A 20,884-nucleotide genomic window follows, 5' to 3' on the forward strand; every position below is an offset into this window, starting at 1 on the left:
TGCAAGAGCAGAAGAACTGCCATTTAGCTGGTTCAGCACTTTAAATTCCTTCATTCAAAATACATTTTCTCTTAATGATTTTCTCCTTCTGTCTTATTATTTCCATTTCAGGTACGCAATATCTCAGCTATTAAACTAAGTTCTTTCTTGTAACTTTGCTATAAGCCAGTCACACAAGTTACAGAACATTGCATTAGTGCAATCACAGACACAACTATAAAGATCACAACAGGTATTGTAACTATCCGTTTCTTTAACCATGTTGATAGGTCAGGGAACAAAGATGTTAATTCCTGGATACCAATATGCATGGTTTCTCAAATCTGAAAAAGAATTCTGCAAACACAATAAAAATTGGGTTACCTGTTCGCCTCCATTCAACAAACCTATCTTGGTGACATAAGTTCCTGGTAGTGCTATAGTCCTTCCAAAAAGAATTTCTGCCGGAGAAATTCCAATTGGCTGCCTGGGAGTGTTTCTTACATCCCGTAAACCTGAATTTAACGCTTCATGTCTTTTTAACCTAGTCTGTTTACAGACTGATAAATTTCTCTTTGAGAGTTCTATTCATCCTCTCTACCTGTCCTGAGGATTCTGGATGATAGGGAGTTTGTAATTGTGATCGAATTCCTAACAAATGATAAATCTGTTTTAATACAGCTGCAGAAAAATGAGTGCCCTGTCAGAATTAGTTAGCTCTGGAACTCCCTATCTAGGAATAATTTCCTTTAAGAGAGCTTTAACAACTGTTTTTGAGTCATTTTTCCAAGTAGGGAAAGCTTCCGCCCACCCTGACAATTGATCAACAACAACAATATGTGAACCCCGTTACTTCAGGCATTTCAGCATAATCAGTCTGAAGGTTTTGAAAAGGATTCTTTTGTTGCTGAAGGTGTCTTTCCCAGCAGTGTCTTCATTCTTAAAGAGGCAGATTCTTTACATAGCCAACAGCCCTCACAAATTCTTTTGGCTGCTGCATAAATTCCAGGGGTTGCCCACAGTTGTTGGATTTCAAGAGCAATACTTTCTGGCCCTTCGTGAGCTCTGTTGTGCTGCCAGCAAGTGATAGGTAGTAAATACCTCTTTGGAAGTAGTGGTTTACTTCCTAATAGCCACTGTCTGTCACATTGTTGTGCTCCTAGTTTCTCCCAGGTCTGTGTTTCTTCTTCGGGTCAATCTTCGTAGAGATGAGTTCCATCTGGGAGTTCAGCCTTACCCTGCTCAGTCAGAATCAGAGTCACTGCTCAAGTCACTTGCCATGCAGCAGCTTTTGCTGCTTCATCAGCCAGGGCATTTCCCTGAGATACATTGTCTTGGCAGTTGGTATGAGCCTTTACGTAAATCACTGCCAATTCTATGGGCACTTGTATTGCTTCCAATAATTCTTCAGTTAAAGTTCCGTGTGCTGTGGTCTTACCTGAGGAGGTAAGAAACCCACACTCCTTCCGTAACATACCTGTAGCATGACAAGCTCCAAATGCATACTGAGAGCCTGTGTAAAAGTTAACTTGCAGTCCAAGTGCGTATTTTGCAGCCTCAGTGAGAGGAAACAACTTCTGCACCTTGTGCACCTAGATTGTGAGGTAAAGGTCTGGCCAGCAAAACTTGAATCTCTAGTAACCATGTATCCAGTACAGTGCCAGCCGTCTTCACAGTATGATGATCCATCTGTAAAAAACCTCAAATCTGGATTACCTAAAGGTTGATCTGTTAAATCATCTCATGGCTTACTCGTTGTGGTTACCCCTTGTTAACAATTGTGATCATCTTTTTCTCCCTCTGTAGGCAGTGGCATTAAGGTTATTACATCTTTCAAGTCTCACACTGTCTGCAGGTAAAAGCACTGCTTCATATCAGTGTGTACTTTATCACTTTATTGAGAAAGTGTTTTTTCTGTATGTTGGTTCAAAAGTATTTTCACTTAATGGGGTACACATACTGTCAGGGGGTGTCCCAGGACAGCAGTCAGAGTTCTTTCCACTAGCACAGCAGCAGTTGCTGTAGCCTGTATACAAAGGGGAGTTCCTTTAATTACTGGTTCTAGAGTACAAGAACAATAAGCTGTCCTAGACAAAAGTTGTCATTTGGTTAGAGATGCGCGGCATCCCTTTTTTGCAAGTCATATACACAGGTATTCAGTGTCTCTCACACATTCTTCTTCTGTATGACTGGCTAGAAAGATCATCCACATATTGAACTAAAGTAGAATGTCCTGAAAAATTTAGGTTTTTAAGATTGTTAGAAGAGTTTGCCGACGGTGGTATCTGAGTAAGTATTAAATTAGACTCTGGAACTATCGGGTGAGGTAACATGCTCATCCACCACACACAGATCCTGAGCAAATCTATACGCTGGAGTCCAATCTTCATCTATTCTGTGCTTACTTACAGGTAAAATTGGGGTATTGTAAGGGCTTTGGCATTCTCTGAGAATTCCTCTTTTTTTCAGGAAAAAATAAAGTTGTTTTTGAATGCTTGGGATTGCTTCTGCAACAACAGGATACTGTTTAATAGAGGGGAGAGTCCCTCCTTTTGTTTTTATTACCACCAGTCCTGCTGATACTAATAATCTCACATCCTCACTCAAGGTACTCCACAATTCCCAGGGAACTGCATTCAATCCCAATGGTATTTAAAAATGAAGTTCTTTATTTTTTTAAAACGTGCACAATTTCAGAAACCATAGGGATTAAGCAAATCCCGTCAGGCCCTTGAGATACCAGTGTCCCACATTGCCTGCAACAGGTGTCTCCCTAATAATGATATAGGGTAATTAGGAGAAACTATGAATCTTCCCTATGCAATTTTTCCGGCTAAAACAGTTGGAAGGGGTGTCAAAAGGTATTTCACCTCCTTGCCTACTACCCCTTTAGCAATAACTTGTTTCTTCTAATTAAAAAAAAATTGAATAGAATTCCATTTACCTTTGCAGCAGTTTGTCCACACTCATTTACCCCTGTTCCTTCCAGGTTCATCTCTCAGCAGTTCCTCGAGAATCTTTTTCATCTGTTGTGAATGAGGCCATGGATGATGTGGGGGTGTCAATCCTTGTTCTGAGATTGTCGGGCAAAGTGGGCATTCCCATTGCCTATGTCCTGAACTTCCACAAAAAAACCATGCTAAAGTATTAGAAAGTAACAGAGGCTGCCAATTAGGATCTTGTTTGGGCCAAGGATTAAGTCCTTGTCTTCTCTGAGCAGTTTTTCTATCTTTCTGAAAAATTCTTTCCCCCTGTTCCATTTGGAATAATATTCTCAGAGTTTTTCTAGCATTCTAGCTGGGAGTATAATCTGTAACAATTCCCAATACCATTTGTGCACATCTTTCAGCATCCTCTCTCCATCTCGGCATTTTACTCTGCCAAGCGACCACATTTCCATCTCCAGCATTCACATCTCATTACCACAGTGACTGACAGAAGGAACCTCTGGAGGAGCCCCGGGTCCTGCTCTGGGGTTACGAATGTATTCCAGCCTCAAAGGGTACATTCCTGCAGTGGGAAGGTCAGTTTTCTCTGTCTCTGGGGTAGAGGCAAGTGAGCTTCCCCTTGTTTTAGGTGATTTACCTCTTTGCTGTGCCCAATGATACTGTATATACCAATAATCAATATCCTGGCTGTCAGTGTCTTCTAAAATAATTCCCAAAATTTTTTGTTTATGAGGCTTACAAGTTCCTCTAGGAGGTCACATATCCATCGGTCCTCCTCCTCCAGTACAAGTCAGGAATGGCCATTCGTCCTGGCACAAAATAATCTATTTTCATCTCTGCAAAGCCTGTGCCAGGGATATCTTTCCAATTCTCTAAAACCTCAGCAAGGAGCACCCCCTCTTTCAACGCTGGGCGTATTCCCAACCTTATTAAATTTATTACCTTCCTCACCAGTATGTGATTTTTTTTTTTTTAATTTAAACACAGGAGCACTTTCAGGTCTGTGTCTGGAATTACCTGTGTCTAAGTCTCATCAGGTGATCTCACCTAGTTGCCGGCAGCAGAGCGTTGTTAACAGATATGTCCAGAAGAGATTCCTGACTCCTTCCTCTTGTGTCTTAGCGTCCCATCTGGGCTGCCATCTGTTAAAGGAGAAACTCACACTGACATGGGTACCAACACCTGGTCACTCTCCCGTTTCCTTAACACATAACTGAATGTCCTCATTCCAGCTGGGGTGCCAAAACTCATGGTTCCACAGTAAGGAGGATTCACTGTCACTGGGGTCATAACATCAGTCTTGCTACGTAAGTTCCTGAAGTGGCCAAGAAGAACAGCACGGCTCTCCTCTGTTTTGTGTTTGTACCCTCTAGCGCTTCCGACAGCCTTGGACCCAGTAGGACACCTTTTCATCTTGAGACCATAGGAGGCACATAATAGTAAAGATGTTTCATGGCTGCTAGTCTTTCTTAAAAGAGGAGATGGTTGTGTGACTCACCCTTCTTAAGCATGGTTTAATGTACCAAGCTTACCCTGCGGCAGCAAGGCTTTCCTTCCGTAACGTGTGCCTGGAGCATGCTATGTTGCCAAGGGCAGCTATAGACATGGCAGCAGCCCAGTACCCAGTAGGAAGTTTTCCTAACGTGGAAGTTGGACATAAGGATTGTCTGTGTTTGGGCAGACAGGGTTGTAGCCAAGGACAGGCTAGTGCTAGCTAAGAAGGAACACATTCTCAGGGGCACAAGGGTTAGAGGTTTTCCTCTGCTCAGCAGAGAACTGGAAACTTGTGACTAAATAGATTGTGACTGTACAAAACACCCCTCTGGAGTACACACATAGTAGCTGTAAGCCCTAATCAGCACGTAAGGCTCCAAAGACATGTCTGAAAGCAAAGGATGCTGTCAGGGTCATGACTAAAATTGGGATGGTGCCCTCTTAAGACAGTATCCATGCAGCTGTTGTTAACAGCTATTGCTCCTCACTCCTCAAGGCCCAGGGGGATCGAGGGGACTGAGTGCCAGTGGATAGCTAAATGTGGTCACATGGAAGTAAACCCATTGTATCGCGTTCCTTCTGTACTTGCCTCACGTGGAGAACGCTCATTCTGCAGGGACCTTCATGACCTGCCCCATCCCACCTCTTCATAGTCAGAGTCCCAGTGTCTGGTTTCTATGTCTATAGCAAGGCAAAGAGCAGGCTCAAGAATTGGTTTAAATGTACTTCAGAGACACTTCTACGTGGGTCTGGTTTTGTAGAACTGCTGGCTTAGCCGTGTCTTGTTTTAGCCACAGGTGCATTTGATAGTTGCTTTGATGAAGAGATCCACTCGCCACATGCAACCCAGTGTGCTGTTGGAAGGTCTAGGAATCTCTGTGATCGGGGCACTGAAAATTTCAAAGAAGAATAACGTGGCATGTCTCTTTTCTTTGTGTTTCCCTGACAGGATTGCAGGAGAGCCCCAGGGGAGCAATGTGTCAGCACAGAAAACTTCCGCAAGCTCAAGCAAGAAAGGCAAAGGACCAAATCTTGTTCCTGTTGAAAAAGTTGCTTTTCTACGCATAGAAAACACAATGCTATTTTGCAACCACAAAGATGAAAACCTTCAGGAACTCTGAAGATGGAAATCCATCTAGCCATGCATTGCCAACAAGTGCTTAGTGTTTTCAGTGGAGAGCTAAGAAATAGCAAATTCCTGCACAAACTCTGAGTATCCCACCTCCAGGAAGCAGAAACGGGAAAGACGTGTCCCACAGGTGACTCGACTGGGAGGAAATTTAAGAGACTGACTACCTGGCTGGCTGGAGGATTGTGTGACAGTGACATCCCAGTTAGGCCAAGAGCTGACAGCTGTGTTCCCGGTTCTGTCTCTGAGAAACTACTCCCCTCTCTGCTTGAGGGTCTTCTGTGTGGCTGGTAGAACCCAAGTCATGGCAAGGATTGCAGATCTTCGGAGAGCAGCACCATAGAAGAGCCATACCTAGGGGTGTGTGAACAGCATTGTACTGGGGAAGTGTATAGTCCAAAAGCAGAGGCACAACTTGGTTGCTGCTCAAACATTTTACCTGAGGAGTCTGTAAGATATTCCAGAGAAGGTACCGAGGTACAGAGGGAGACTGCATCTCCGTCTCTGCAGCATTTTCTGGTGTAAAATACAATAAGGATGTAGCAGGTGCTTGAAAGGAAGAATGCAGAAGAGAACAGAGGAAAAGGAGGGCTGACAGTTGAGAATCAAGGGGCAAAGTATCTCATCAAAGCGGTTTATGCAGCTGCTTCAAAGCTGAATCAATTCTTGAGGACCTGGACTGCAACTGCAAACCAGGGAGTGAAAAACAGCCTAGCAAATACAGCTCTTTAAGCAGAAACAGAAGAGTTCAGTTCCAGAGGAAGATTTTTTTTCCCCGGTACCTCAAAACGGTTCTACCCAGCTGCTCTAACAAGTTATTCTGAAGTCATCTAACTTTCAGAGCAGTACTTCGTGGAGATGCCCATGGTTTTCAGAATGGGCTCTTAAATCATTAGTGGAAACTGCAGCATGTCCAACAGCTGAAAAACGGCTCTTCTAGAATGAAGTGTATACTTTTTAACCTGGTACTCGTGTTCAATAGAAATGTTAAAAGATATCCAATGGGATGGTAATCGTAAGTGTATACAATGGCCTGAAGATAACTACATTGTTGTATTTGCAGCATCTCATCAGAGGACAGACCTATAAGCAACAGTAATAGGCAGAAGACAGGCATGCTATGAAAGTATGACAGGGTTTGTTAATGATGAATGTTTGTCCCTGCTTTCTGATGTTACAGTAGAACAAGGTTGACCTTAGAAAAGGTCACAAAGACTTAAAAATTAAAGTAGTTCATCCAAGTTTATTAGCAGTGAATGATTCTTTTCTGCCTAAAATGCTTAACCCAGAGGAAATGAAAGGAGCTATGGGTTTCCTTTGCACTGCTGGTTTTACTGTAGGCTTCATAAAGTGAGCCTTCCAGGATGCAGCTTCATCCCTTCCTGATCCCACATCCCTGTTCTACTTTGCAATGGAATCTCCAGGAGCTGCAATAATTTTCTCGCTGTTTTGCATTGTCTGCCTTGTCTGTTCAGCGCGGAGGAAGATGTCTGAAACAGGGAAGCTGCCTTCTGGGCCATTTCCTTTGCCCCTCATGGGAAACATGCTGCAGCTGAAGAATAACTTCCCTGAGGCAAGTGGATGTAACTTAAAAGCTGTGTTCTTTTTTGTTAAATTGTTTCAGCTCAGTTTGGTCCCACGTTCACAATACATTTGGGCTCAGTATGTGCAGTGGTGTTGTATAGACCTTATGTTGTAAAATAAGCTCTGATTGATTAACAGAGGTGTAGAGTTCAGTGGAAAAGGACTTATGCCACTCTCCCAAAAGTTCTCCATAGGAACAGGTACTTTTCTGTGAGGCTTTGCCTAGGCAGAGGTGTTCTTTTGGGAGGATAAAACTGAGAAGACAGAAGCGGGAAGAGCTGATGTTTCATTTAATATGAGAGCAATGCCTGGCAGAATCTGGAGAGATCTTTGGCTCGCTGGCATTAAATGGTCCTAGTCTCTTTCTGCTGTAGATGATAGCTGTTGCACCTTGTAAGGTCTGGATTATGACCTGGAGAGCAGATGGCTGTGGTGGCATCCTCACACAACTTTCCATCCTTGTAACTGGGTATGTCATCCCAGTGGTACAAGTAGATCCTAAGGTAGCCAGGGCTACTTTCCACCAGGGGCTATTGGCCTCCCTCTCTCTCCCCCTCATTTTCAAAGAGTTGAATTAGGAACAAAGGAAATTCAGGGAGGCTGCCATAAAGAAACTAGGCATCTTTCTGACATGATAGCAAGTTAAAGAATTTTACTTAAAGGCACTGCATAAGGAGTAGTTAAAGAAAGCAATGCAGTACAGACATGATATAGGAATGCTATGCAATAAAATAGGATGCACTGTTTGAAATTTGAAATATTAAACGAGAATCAATGTGACAAGTGAATAGCTGTTCAAATTTAAAGGTAAACGTTACTTTGAAAGATGCTAAAAAGCATTTAACCTGGGAATTATGACAGGAAATATTTTCTACCTCACCTTAGTACAGAGGAAAAATTTCATCTGAAAAGGAAAAGCCAATGGAAAGACCAGTTCATTTTTACCTTCTGCAGTTTCTTACAGCGAATGTTCCCCAGACTATACAAAAACCTAAAGCCTTGCTAAAGCGTAATTGTCCATAGTGATTACTCATGTTTCTAACCTACAGCATGTACAATCATTTTACTCTCTCTCTTAGTAGAAAGCATATGCTGTTTCCTATAAAGGAGGCCACATTTTAGCCTATGAAGAGAGTTCAGGTGAGCCTCAGAGCTTGTTATTTCTTGCAGTGCATGAGTACAGCACAGGAACATCTAAAGGTCATCATTTTTGGGGAATTAATCCACTTATGTAGGGTTTTGGGGATTTTCCTTTACTTTTCAATAGTATTTCAGACAGCTGCAAATGGAACCCATCAGGAAGCTGGGGCAGGGAGTCAGCTGGAACAGAAATCAGATGCCACAAGCTAGGCAGTAAAATCCATAATCTGTCCTTTGACCCCAGTTCTGTGGGCTTCTTGATTTGAACAATAGGTAACCAAAGTGTGTTCATGTGTGTGGGAGGCTATTAAGAGGGCCACACATTGCAGAGTGGAAAAGCTATGCTCCTTGGACTGAGTCTTCAGTGAAAGCAGCCAAGTGGGGCAGGTGAGCTTGAAAAGGCAAAAACACAAGTGTGAAAACTCTCCTTGGTTCCCTCAGCTGCAAGAAAGTTGGAACCTTCGCTCTGTGTGTGCCTCTATTGAGTGCACGGGGCATATACCACAGCACACAAGTATTGTGAGTTACAGTTGTGATGCATGTGAAAAACGTCTCTGTTGTATTTGTTTGGCAAACAGATGATCTGTTTAGAAAGGTGGGTCCCAGATCCAAAGTTCTTCAGTGTTAATCAGTAATCCAGCAGACAGCTTAATCTGTGATACAAAGCTGCTTTCAACTCTTGGGTCTCTAGAGAGTCATATATAGCTTAACATGCTACTGTATAGAGGTATCAAGGACATCTCAAGAGGTCAGAATTTATCTTTGTCACAGTTTAAGCGCAGCTGGCAACTAGGTACCACGCAGCTGGTCACGTACTCTCCCCAGCCTGGTGAGATGGGGAGGACAATTGGAAAAAGCTAAAACCCATGGGTTGAGATAAGAATAGTTTAATAACTGAAATAAAGTAAAATATACTAATAATAATATAATGAGAAGGGAGATAACGAGAAGAGAGAGAGGAATAAAACCCAAGATGCACAGTACAATTGCTCACTGTGCGCTGACCAATGCCCAGCCAGTCCCTGAGCAGCCATCGGCCCCTCCCAGCCAACTCCCCCCATTTTATATACTGAGCATGACATTCTATGGTATGGAATACCCCTTTGGCTAGTGTGGGTCAGTCCTGATTATGCTCCCTCACAGCTTCTTGTGCCCCTCTGTGTTGGCAGAGCATGGGAAATGGAAAAGTCCTTGACTTAGGGTAAGCACTGCTTAACAACAACTAAAACATCAATCTGTTATCAACATTATTCTCCATACTAAATCTAAAAAGCAGCACTGTGCCAGCTACTAGGAAGAAAACTAATTCTGTTTCAGTCAAAACCAGGACAATCTTTGAAATTATAACTGTGAGAATCACAAAGAACTTTGAGAGCTGTGCATAAAGCCACTATTTTCATAACTTTCCCTTTTAAATGCTGTGGGAATTCACAAATGTCTCAGCAGCCTTCCCTGCAGCCTACAAGGGGTAAGTAACATACATGCACACATGAGGCTCTGGTATGCACTCTGCCCACTACTTTTTCCTCTTTAACAAAAGAAATCAAAGATACCTGATTTTACACCTGGCTACTCTAAAGTGCTTGTATTCACCTTTGATCACTCCATCTCCCATCACCCACATCTATCCTTAGTGTCCAGACATACAATTAATTATGCGCGTCATGTTAATTTACAATAGTAGCTCAGGCAAGGGCTATTGCCCTGTTATGGGTAAAATGCTCAAGTACGTTTGTTTGCCTCATGGGTTGCTTCCCTGAGTTTGTCACTTGGGAACACCTTTGGTGCATTTGAGAACTTGCCAGTTCTTTTCTTTGCTGGTGCTTGCCCATCTGACTGTTGCTTCTGTAGCTGCTTCCACCTTAGGAACGTCTTAGAAACTTGAGCTCACAGAGGTGCTTGCGTTCTGTGAGAGGTATTTGGGAACTAATAGCAACAGTGCACAGAATGGATTAATTGAGTTTGAAAGCCACTTTTTCACATGGTCAAGTGACAGGACATCGTGTCAAGTTTGCCATAGAAAATTCATATAGCCCTGCCTAGGGCACTGCAATGCACTGTCTGTAACAGTACCAGCAGAAGAAAAAGTCTAGGCAACACTGAGTGCTAGCAGGCAGGGTGAGAGTGAGCAGTATGGCTTTGTGGGGGATGTAGAGCTTGCTAATGATGGTTAATTTTTTAAACTGATGATTTTCAGTTTTGTGGTTAACCAAGGTTGATGAGGTAAATCCTATCCATTAAATGTTTGAAATTTTAAAAATCTGATCCTTACTGTCCCAGGAGGCGGTAGGTAACATTACTTGGCACTAAAGCACCTAGTGAGCATAGTTATAGGTTATCATTGCACTGCTTTTTGTACCACAGGCAACACAAAGTGAGGCTTCAGGACGCAGCTTTAGCCCTCCCCTAATCTCAAAGCCCGCTGCATATCGTGGTGGAGTCTGTGGGAGCTAAAGCTGTCGTCTTGCTGATTTGTATTGACTGCCTCCTTGTCTTTTCAGCATGGAAGAAGACGTCTGGAGCAGAGAAGCTGTCCCCAGGCCTTTTGCTTTGCCTAGCTTAGTCATGGCACAGCTGAAGAGAAAGTATGGAGTGCTTTCTTTTTACCTGGTGAGAAGACTTGTAATAGTTGATCCTCTTTGGTATATGGCAATAAACTAGATGATATTTTCATGTGTCTTTCATTCATATTTCCATGTTTCTGCGGCATTGGTGTCTTTTGCCTTTGCAATGTTGTGGTATTAGCCCATGGTATATCTAGCTTATTAATACTTTGAAAGGAAGGAAGTTGTGCCTGTTACACTTAAACGGTTAATGCTGTTACGGAAATATTACAGTTTCTGTCTTTTTTCACATAGCAGATTCAGGTGTCTGTCTTCACTGTAATCACTATAAATTACACGTTACAGGGAATGTGATCAAATTAAGCAATGCCAGTCCTACACCTGTATGTATATGCTTGGTGACTCATGTAAACCTTTTTTATCTGCTTTTTTTCTCCTGATTGTAACATTGCTGAAATGATCTTTACGCACTTCATGAAATAATGGGGAAATGCAAGCTGCTGTTCATCTAGTAAATGGCACTGCGGGGTAGGGTGGTGGCAGGGGTGTCCCAGTATTATTTAACTTGTCCTCTTTTACCGCAGTGGACAGCTCTGTAACCACAGTTGGGGTTCTGGCAGGTCTCATAGGGTCAGTCCAGCCTTCTCCCATGTTGTTACTGAGAACTGAAATTTTATAGATCATTGGCCAGCTCCATCTTCAAGCCATAATATACTCCATATAAACAATTGAAATGAAACAGTCAGATATGTACAAGACTTAGAAGACATTGGGGAATATAAGCTTTGTGGATGCAGGTTTTTTACTAAAAGATGTTGTTCTGGGATATCAGAAAAACAACAATTCAGTGTACTACTTTATTTTGCAATATAAATTATAATTTCACAAACCTGCTTTGTAATCACATAAGAGAGAACCCACCTGCCCAGTCATCAATAAACCACATCCCCACCATAGGAAAGAATATGTACTGGAGCAAGAATACCGTAGGTGATCATCTTCTAACAGGAAAAAAAAACCCACCACTGTTTTATGCTTAGTTTTACAGATAGGTCACAACAAAGAAAATACAGAGGAGAGAGATACCTCAAGCGGAGTCTGTGGAAACCCTGGAGTACAAGACCTGTTCCTGCTGTGCTGAGAGGCTCAAGTGATAGGCATAGAAGCAGCAGGGCTCTCGGTGCACTAGAACACACACCCTGACATGTCAGGTTGTCAGGAGCCAGATAGAAACCTGAGCTAGGTGAGGTACGTTCAGAGGAGACCCTATATAATTTTGCACAGGGAGCATTCTCCTGCCCTATGCAATTTCCTACTCTGTCTCTGTTTAGAGCTGGCTTACAAAAGTATCATGCAATTTTATTCTCTAAGCACATTTCTCTCCATAAAGTATCTAAGCAAATGATCTGAGTGTTTCAGTCTCAACAGATCGGAAAGTTACTATTGTTTAACCAGAGCTTTCATGAGTTTCAGAGCTGGCAACTGTCTTCACTTGGCTAACGCGGAAGAAAAGAAACCTCATAAGGTCGAGGTATATTTGCCAGACTGGTGGCTAATGGGGAAATGTCAATGTCCTTGGGATCCATAACGGGTTTCAAAGTAAATTTCTGCAGGATGACTGTTAAAAATATGAAAAGCTCCATCCGGGCCAGACCTTCTCCCACACAGATGCGTTTTCCTGCAAGCAAAAAGTAATAAAAAGTAAGGTGGCAGTGAAGTGTTTTGCTGGTAACTGATTTTAACCACTGTTCCATGAGAGTTCAGGAAGCAATGGGGGGCTAAGTGTCTAGAACAATGAAAGTGCTCAGTGGGCAAAGGCAGTTTGAAGGCTTTGATTTCTCATATTCTGCTGCTTTTTGCTGCTAGGTTTGGAGAGAGAGAAGTTGCATGGCTGAGTCCCACTTCATACACCTCTTCTTGCAGAATGCACTGGAGCAGCTTTTGTGATGACTAAAAAAGGAGGTCAACTGGCACTCCAGTACAGGAGTCAGAGCTGCCCGGAAGTGACTCTAGCAGACCACAGACATCACTGTAAGGACCACGGTGACAGCCATTAAAATCCTCAAAGCGGTTCTAGGAGACAATAGTCTAGGATCTGAGATAGAAAGAGGTGTTACCTGCAGAAAATGGCATGAAGTAGTCACTCTTTTTAAGGGTACCATCTGCATTCAGGAAATGTCCTGGGTCAAATTTTTCTGGATTTGGAAATTCCTTGCTGTCATGTAGGACGGAGTTCAGCACAGGGAGTATCATAGTGTCCTGAATTAGCAATAAGAAAGTTAAAATGGAGACATACTGAAGCAAAGCAGCACTGAGAAGTTTCCAGAGCTAAAAATAATGGTAGTCAACATTTAGCCCGTTTAAAATTACTTTAACGAATAAAAAAGTATGCCATTGGTATGGCAAAGATTTTTTAAAATGAATTTTAATAGTGAGTCTGATTAGAGTATTTAATATTGCTTCCAGATAATTTAGAACTTTGCTTACATTTATGTGAAAAAAATAGAAAGCTGTGTCTCCCTCTTCACATAGAGGATGAAAAGTCCTTTTTTTGTCAGATAGAAAGGGGTTGGACTCAACTGCCAGAATCCCTTTTGAAACAGAATTATTCCAATTCTATATCACATTTCATTGGTTTTGAAAATTAAATTAAATTAAATTAATAGAACACATCTTTGTTTTCAAGAGATTATGACCTTTCTCAGACATAGTGGAACAGACCTTGGGGATAAAATAGTCTCTGAACTTGGTGTCTTTGATCACAGCATGTGGGACATTAAGCGGAAGGAGATCAACAAATCTCTGGATTTCACGGACTACAGCATCTGTGTAGGGCATGCGGCTCCGATCTGCCATGCAGGGGCTTCGGTCTTGGCCGATCACAGAGTCAATCTCCTTTTGAATTTTCTCTGTCAGGAAATAAGTAAGTGTTGAATGGACAAGTCCCCCATCTGTTTGCCTAAACCTCTCCCCATATTTACAGCAAAACTTGCTTTTTAGTGCACCAGGAATATATGAATGTACTTAGTCTTAGTTCTATTCACAGTAAAGCGATACTAGTACTAACACGTTTCTGCACTGCAAATACATGTTTCCTTAGTTGGGGGACCATTGCTACATGTGGTAGTGACAGGAAATGTCCAAACTGATCCCATGACCTATTAAAATTTTTACAATTGTTTATTTCCTTTTCTATTACCTACTATCTCTGGGTATTTCTGCAAAATCAGAAATCCATGTCTTAGTGTGATGCTGGTGGTCCCTGTTCCTGCAAGGAACAAGTCGAGCGTGGTCCTCCTCAAGGTCTCAGTGGTGAATTCTGAGCGACCATTCCCTTTCTCCTGGAGGAAGATTTGGCAGAACATTCTGAATGACAAAGCTAAGCAGCCTGTTTAAAAAGGAAAGTCCTATACCCATAATGTATGTTTCTAAGCCCATCTCATGTCCTTTCAAAAATATGACACTCACTCTCCAGAACACCAGCATTTTTTGTACTTTTACTAAATAATATCATGAATCTTTTTTAATATGGGAGGAGCACTGAATTACCTCAACCAGATTGGTCTCCAGCTTTCCTAACTTCGGCTAGTACTGTTAATCCTGTGTTTAAAAATCCTTGATAAGAAAATGGAGAGGAGAGAATGAAGTGCCAAGAAAATGAAGTTCCCCTCTGTATTTGCAAAAGCCCAGTGCCCTGCCACAACTGAAAAGATGCTGGGATTCAAGCAGTGTTTTTCCTATAATCCAATAAATCTCTTGCCCTTACATTACCTGTTCCATTTTGTTAATAAAAGCATCAATAAAATCTCGAGGACAGGTGGGATCCAGGGTTTCCTGGTGTTCTGCTATAATTTCTGAAGTAAAGTGATCAGCTTCTTCAATATTTTTTGCCAGTTTTTGATGAGGCCCAGGGAAATATTCCATGATATTTGGGAAGAAATTGTACAGCTGTAAGAATAAAATGATTGAAATTGAATTAAACTGTCTTGGAACAGTAGGTCCTTATTATTCAACTGGATTTTAATGCCTTTTACTTTATGGTTTGACTATATTCAAGGATAGATTTCAATTGAGCAACTTTTGCAATTACATCCTTCTCTGGACATACAACTCCATAAGGTAAGAAAAAACAACAGGAAGTGGTTATTTCACTGCCTTTTTGGCTTTTAAGAAATGTCTCTAAATTTAGGAAAATCCACTCCAATTAAAAAATAATTATATGACTCAATATTAATCAATAAAATCTTACAATAATTTAAATATGTATTAATTAAATAAAGCTTTACACACCTGTGTTTGTATAGAGTTCTGGAGCTTGCTGTTTTCCTCTATCAAATCAACCAAAGTTAGAAATTTCTTGTCCTCATAGTCAAACCGGTCCCCAAAGACGATGGAGCAGATGACATTGGAAACAGCATGGACTAGGAAGTTTCCAGGGTTGAAGGGTTGCTCTGCAACAGCAAGAATAAAAAACCTCTGGTATCTTTCTTTCAGTATTTCACATAGTCCTCTCCTCTGACACTACAGGGAAGTTTTGCATCCTCTCGAGAGCCAGAATTTTGCAGTCCTTGGAAAAGATGGTGAAGAGTTTATCCGATTTATTCCTCTGTACTTGAAGTGAACTAATTTCCCTGTTGGAATGGCTGAGTACCTCTTCTGTTCTCAACAGAACACTGGCTTATAGATTGTTTATTAGAAATGGCCTAAAGATCACCACCAAGACCCAGTGACCCCACAAGGACTTTGTCTGAGCCATGTCTTTAGGTTATTGAACCCTGTTTATGAGCTCTATTAGCGTAACCTCAGCTGTATAACACTCTCTCAGGGGTTCAAGTGCCTGTGAGCAAAGTCTAGTTTTGATAGCAGAGTTACATAAGTTCGTAAGAAGAGAACTGCAATGTGAGAAAAAGGTGAGATTAGACCCAAGAAAGAAAGGAAAGGTATAATTGCAGACAGTGATAGGGTGCATCTGAAGGTTTCAAGAGGAGGAACAACAACAGGAAAAGATACTAAGTTCTCAAAGAAAAACAAGGAGTCAGAAAATGGCAACTTGGCAGCATTGAGGATCAGCCTGTTCCAAGGAGGAATGGCACCAGCCCTTCCCTGCCTGACTGATGACTCCCTGGCTATTGAAGACTCAGCAGATGTCTCATCAGGGGTGATGAGTATATTAATGCTGAGCCTAGTAGATAACTAGTCCTAGCTACTTATTATTTGCAGTAAGAGTGAATAATGGGTTTATACTTTTCAGTGGTATATATCTTGTTTGCAGAGTCTTTTAGTACACAGTAAAAGATGCTGTAACAAGGTGAGCCAGAAATGGAGGTTTGCAGTAGAGCATAGGAAATACGGTGTTACCGTGCTAGAGGAAGGGTAAGAGCAATGCAGGTGAGAGTGTTTTCTTCGATTTGTAGCAGGAATGTTTATCTATGAAACCAGAGTGAATTTTCTAGTGAGTCATGAGAAACAGTGATGCTGCAGCATCCTTTTAGCTCTACCTGCTTCCCACCCCACCCCCCTCATCCCCCCGCCTCGGCAGAATGAGCACACATTGAAGGCTGGCTGTGGAAAGGAAGCCTGCAGTCCAGTCTGGTACTGTGCCACTCTCCGGGGAGGTAGTTATAAGTAATGTGGTCCTACATACTGCCAGAAAACACATTTATAGGTTGGAACCAAGGGGGTTACCTCATGGCCTGCCCTCAAAAGCAGCTTATAGTCCCTGTTCCCATTGCACACCCCCACCAGTACTGGGACGTATTGTCTAGTGTTCAGATGGACTGGACCCAAACCCAAGTATCTGTAAATGAGTTCTCTGGTCACCCACTTATTCAGGATCCATTTACTTGGAGCTGCAGGAGGCAAGCAAAGGAGTGCATGTTGCTTAGCTACCTGGCAGTGCCCAGCCCTGTCTCCATGGCTGAATTCCACCACATCCTTGGCTTTGGGGCCAAGATGTTCCCTTTGCCACTTCCTGTCTTCTTCCTCAAGCAGAACAAGATAAAGGATGCTTTCCAACGCCAGTCTCCAACATTTGCCTCTCCATACTGTCACAGTGCCTTTGACCGACCTACTCCCAGCAATGATAACTTTGCCTATTGGAGCAGGGAGCAGAAACAGCAGCCACATTCCCACTTCTTGGGTCATAGGTTTGGTGAAGCAGCCCCACAGCCCTCATTGTCTCACTGCAGATATGCAGAGTGTCCCAGCAGGCACAAAGTCTGTGTCCTACCATGTGTGCTCTTGATCCTCTCCACCAGAAAACAAGCTTCCTCCTGGATTCGCTCCTCGATGCTCTTCTTCCCCATCCCAAAATCCCGCAGGGTGGTGAGTGCAAATCGTCGGAGTTGCTTCCAGACCTCACCATTGCTGGTCACAATGCCTGATACAGGAAGGAAAAACAGACCTTCATGAGGAAACAGGTTTGGGGTTTTTTCCCCCCTGAATGAGACCTACACAGCAAGTACTCAGCATGCAAAGACACCTCTCTGTGGAGTTACACTTCAATTGCTATCTGCCCAAAAACAACTTCTCTGCAGTTCTGGAGCTGACAGATTTTATCTGTCACAGCACTTTGATTAAAACTGAGTCTATTCTCAGAATATGAAAAACTGTGATAGGACATAAATAAGAAGGCAGCACTGGTACTGAGTTGATCTTGGCCACAGGCACGTGGCCTTTGCACTGACATAACTGCTCAAATGTTCTGCTGTGTGCCTTCACACAGAGTATCATTATTACTTGTACTATAGTACCAGGGAACAGGTACTTTTACCCAGATAAATGCTGTACTGGGAACTCCCCTGGTGAATAATCTCAGGGCCTAACCTTGAACGTGGCTCTTACTGGGATGACCTATATTATTTTGTCTTTGTTCTGCTGTGGACTTTCCTTTTGCTCGTTCCTTAACCATGTATATGTAAACTGTCAATATTTTCAGAAATGGGAGAATGAATGTAAGATCTTAGAGGCACACCTAGTGAACAAAGTTTTAGCCGGAATTTGAAGCATGCTGAAAATAGAAAGGCACTCAATGAAGCCAGCCTGGGACCTTAAGCAGTTCTCTAGGGGACCAATTTACTCCATGGTCCAAGCAACGAGTTGGGCTTTTAGTCTTCTATTCCTATTTGTATGCATGAACATAGTAAGTGAAATACGCCATTCCCTTCACATTCCTCTCAGCTGTGTTCCTGAAGTACTGAAAGCATTGGCTTTGTACGCTAACATTACCAGGGCCATACCTGTGCCTTGGAAGAGTTTTCTTAACAGTGGTAGACTGCCTCTTCCACTGAAGTCATCTGCCTGATCGATCAGAGCTTCTTTCACAACATCATAGCCATACAGCACCACAATCTTTTGTGGGCCTACATATATTGTGAAGACAGAGCCATACTTCTTGCTGAGCTGTAGGAAAGAGGAACAGAAGGAACAACATGTCTGAATGTTAATCCTATGAAAAGAAGTTTGTAGCAAAGGGGTCTGAGGGGCGATGTGCCATTGTCACAGCATCGCTGAGGTGTGGCATTGGTTAGCAGCACAGAGATCCTTCAGCTATGAACTACAGCCAAGGGAAGAGGGAATTGTACAAAAAACAGGGGATATGAATGGAAATGGTGAGGTGTCAAGCCCAAATCCCAGAAAAGAAAACAGTTAACTATTCACAGGGCTTGCAAAACAGTCTGGAATGCTTTTCTACAGGACACAGCAGGTAACAGTTTACATGGGCCCAAAAAGCAGTTACATATACTTAGGGAAACAAGTGCCTAAAGGGTTTTTGAGCACAAACATAACCACAGCTGTCTCTAAAATCTCCTGGGCCACAGACCTCTGGAAACTGGGCAAGTATATCAGCGGAGAATGACTGCATCCTTGCACTAGTCATGTGCTCTTTCCCAGGCATCTGCTTTTGGCTACAGTTGCAGGAACATTCTTGGGCTACTTGATCTGACCTGGAACACTTCTCAACGTTCGCTTTTTAAGAGCAAACCAGATAGAGTCCCAGTCTTTTTTATGGTGGGAAACTCAATCACCTAGTGCTCTGAAACAAAGCAGAATGCCTGAGGGTGCTCACAATTCTCAGCGTTCACAAGCACCAAAGCAAAAAGGAGCTCGTATGGGTATGTGTGCCTCTGATGATAGGCATGGTGATGTTTGCTGTCACCACAGTTTTGCTCTGAAGAACCCAGGGACACCTGCCCTGCCCATCCATCTGTCACCACCGCCTCACAATCCCTTAAGGAACAGATATTCCAGATTAACTCCCTCCATCTAACCCCTCCCAGGCCTTGCAACACACAGTTTTTGTTTGACAGATGTGTAACACCAGCTAGGGGAGGGAATGGACAGCACAGTTCACCTCCAAACTGTTTTGTTTCAACCCCTTCACTCTCTACTTCCACTCCCAGGAAAGCTTACCTACCTGCTAGGGAACAAAGGCAGCAAAATGAAGCAGGGTCCTCCCCGCCAAAAAAAGGGCTAGGCCATGTTGCTGGCATGGTAAGAAGCTGGGTACAGGAGGAGTATAGTGAATATTGCAATAGCATCAGTGCCCTGATTGCAAATCCACTGCAAATTGCAGTACTGCCATGAAGTCAGCACAGGACTCATCATCACCATAATTTTTGCAAATATATAGACTTGTATATGTAGGTTATTGCAATACATAGACTTCAGAAGTATGTATTTCTGGGAGACCTTTTGTTTCTGTTTGAGTCTGACATTTGGTCAATGCAAAGTAAGCTCGCGAATAAAGCTGAGACAGTCTGGACCAGACTTTGTTTTATATGCAGTGGAGACAACACAGGAAAGAAGAGGGCAGCCTCTTACCTTCTTCAAGCTTTCAGGCAACTTCCAGGGATTCAGCTGGAGTATGTTTCCAAGAATGGGGACCGTGATGGGACCAGGAGGCTCCTTCTCTTTTTGTGATATGCTTCTCCATGTGGCAAAGAGAAGCAGAAGGCATGAGATGCAGACCAGCAATAAAATAGTGGTCATTCCCAGGAGCCCAATGGTAGGCTGAGGGAGAGAAGTCAAGTGTCAGAAGAGCCTGACGTTGGACCTGTAAATCCATGCCTATTTATATTCTGTGGTATGAAAACATATGGATGAAATTAGTCAATAGTGCCTTCCTATTCCTGCTGAGATGTGAGGCTACTTATTAACCTGCTCTAGATAAGAATGAACAAACTAGGGATGAACTTGTTTACGCACTGCTTTTTAACCTCTCCAGCTTGTGTTCCTTTGGGTAATCATTCATGTAGGTCTAAAGAAATCATGTTCTAATGCTGACAAAGAAACTCAAAATGCAGAAATATTTGGAGTCTAGCTGCTATCTATATGCTTAAACTCTTACTGTTTGCCCTCATGTATACATTGACATCTGCCAGCCCTTCTAGTATCTGAGCACAGCGGAGGTAGGTATGGTTGAAAAAGGGCATCACTCCAAGTTCTTTCGAGGCATTTCACCTCCACTTCTGGAATGAAATTATGAAATTGTACCCAAGTCACACATGCAGATTTTGAGGGATACACCCAGCTTGTCCTAATCTGATATTTTAACCAAACAAACCATACTGTCTACAGCATTTGCATGGTCACAGATTCTCCCCAAACCAGAAATTCCTACAGCAACCTGTAGTCTCCTTTCTGATGTTTCTAGAAACTAATTGAAGATCCATGGAAGCTGTGAAGATCTGTGAAAGGTAAAGGCACCCTGAACAGAGCTTAATGGAATGGCCAGTTTAATTAATATTGTGTATGTAAAACAACGTAAAATATTAAATGAAATATTATGCTTCCCATTCCTCCTCCCCACAGGAATCCAAAACCCTAAACAGGGTGAGAACTGTGAGTGTTTTCTGGCAGAGAAGTAGAGCACAACAGTGATTCAGTCACCAGAGACTGAAGAGCTGATTCTGGGACTCTGTTGCCAAATCTTGTCTGTACATCGTACATAGTGTCTGTAAAGTGCCAGCAATCTACTGTAAACACTGTACTTAGATTCCTACAGCCTTTTGTGTCTGAGGTGCCCCTCCACTGCCATTCCCCAG

General features: G+C 42.6%; 1 protein-coding gene and 1 long non-coding RNA gene across 4 annotated transcripts in view; one reads left to right on the forward strand and one right to left on the reverse strand.

Annotated features, from left to right (window-relative positions):
- LOC114011365 (uncharacterized) overlaps positions 1–10,947 on the forward strand; it is an 18,991-nt gene extending 8,044 nt beyond the window's left edge. For 2 of the 3 annotated variants that reach the window (XR_008748500.1, XR_008748499.1), the window contains one exon: positions 5,371–10,947. This is a non-coding gene — a long non-coding RNA (uncharacterized LOC114011365). Of the gene's footprint in view, positions 1–2,968; positions 5,341–5,370 lie in introns of those variants that run through there. The other variant, XR_008748504.1, reaches the window with a different exon arrangement.
- A 670-nt stretch (positions 10,948–11,617) lies between these two features.
- On the reverse strand, positions 11,618–19,900 carry LOC101911444 (cytochrome P450 2H1). The gene is made up of 9 exons (XM_005234591.3): positions 19,662–19,900; positions 18,077–18,239; positions 17,068–17,217; positions 15,129–15,289; positions 14,610–14,786; positions 14,038–14,179; positions 13,560–13,747; positions 12,956–13,097; positions 11,618–12,516 (listed from the first exon to the last, which is right to left on the reverse strand). The coding sequence occupies exons 1-9, from the start codon at positions 19,827–19,829 to the stop codon at positions 12,335–12,337; spliced, it is 1,473 nt and encodes a 490-aa protein (XP_005234648.2). The 5' UTR covers positions 19,830–19,900; the 3' UTR covers positions 11,618–12,334.
- Between the last annotated feature and the right edge of the window lie 984 nt (positions 19,901–20,884).

Source organism: Falco peregrinus, chromosome 1 (assembly GCF_023634155.1).
Source record: "Falco peregrinus isolate bFalPer1 chromosome 1, bFalPer1.pri, whole genome shotgun sequence".
In the NCBI taxonomy this organism is placed as follows: domain Eukaryota; kingdom Metazoa; phylum Chordata; class Aves; order Falconiformes; family Falconidae; genus Falco; species Falco peregrinus.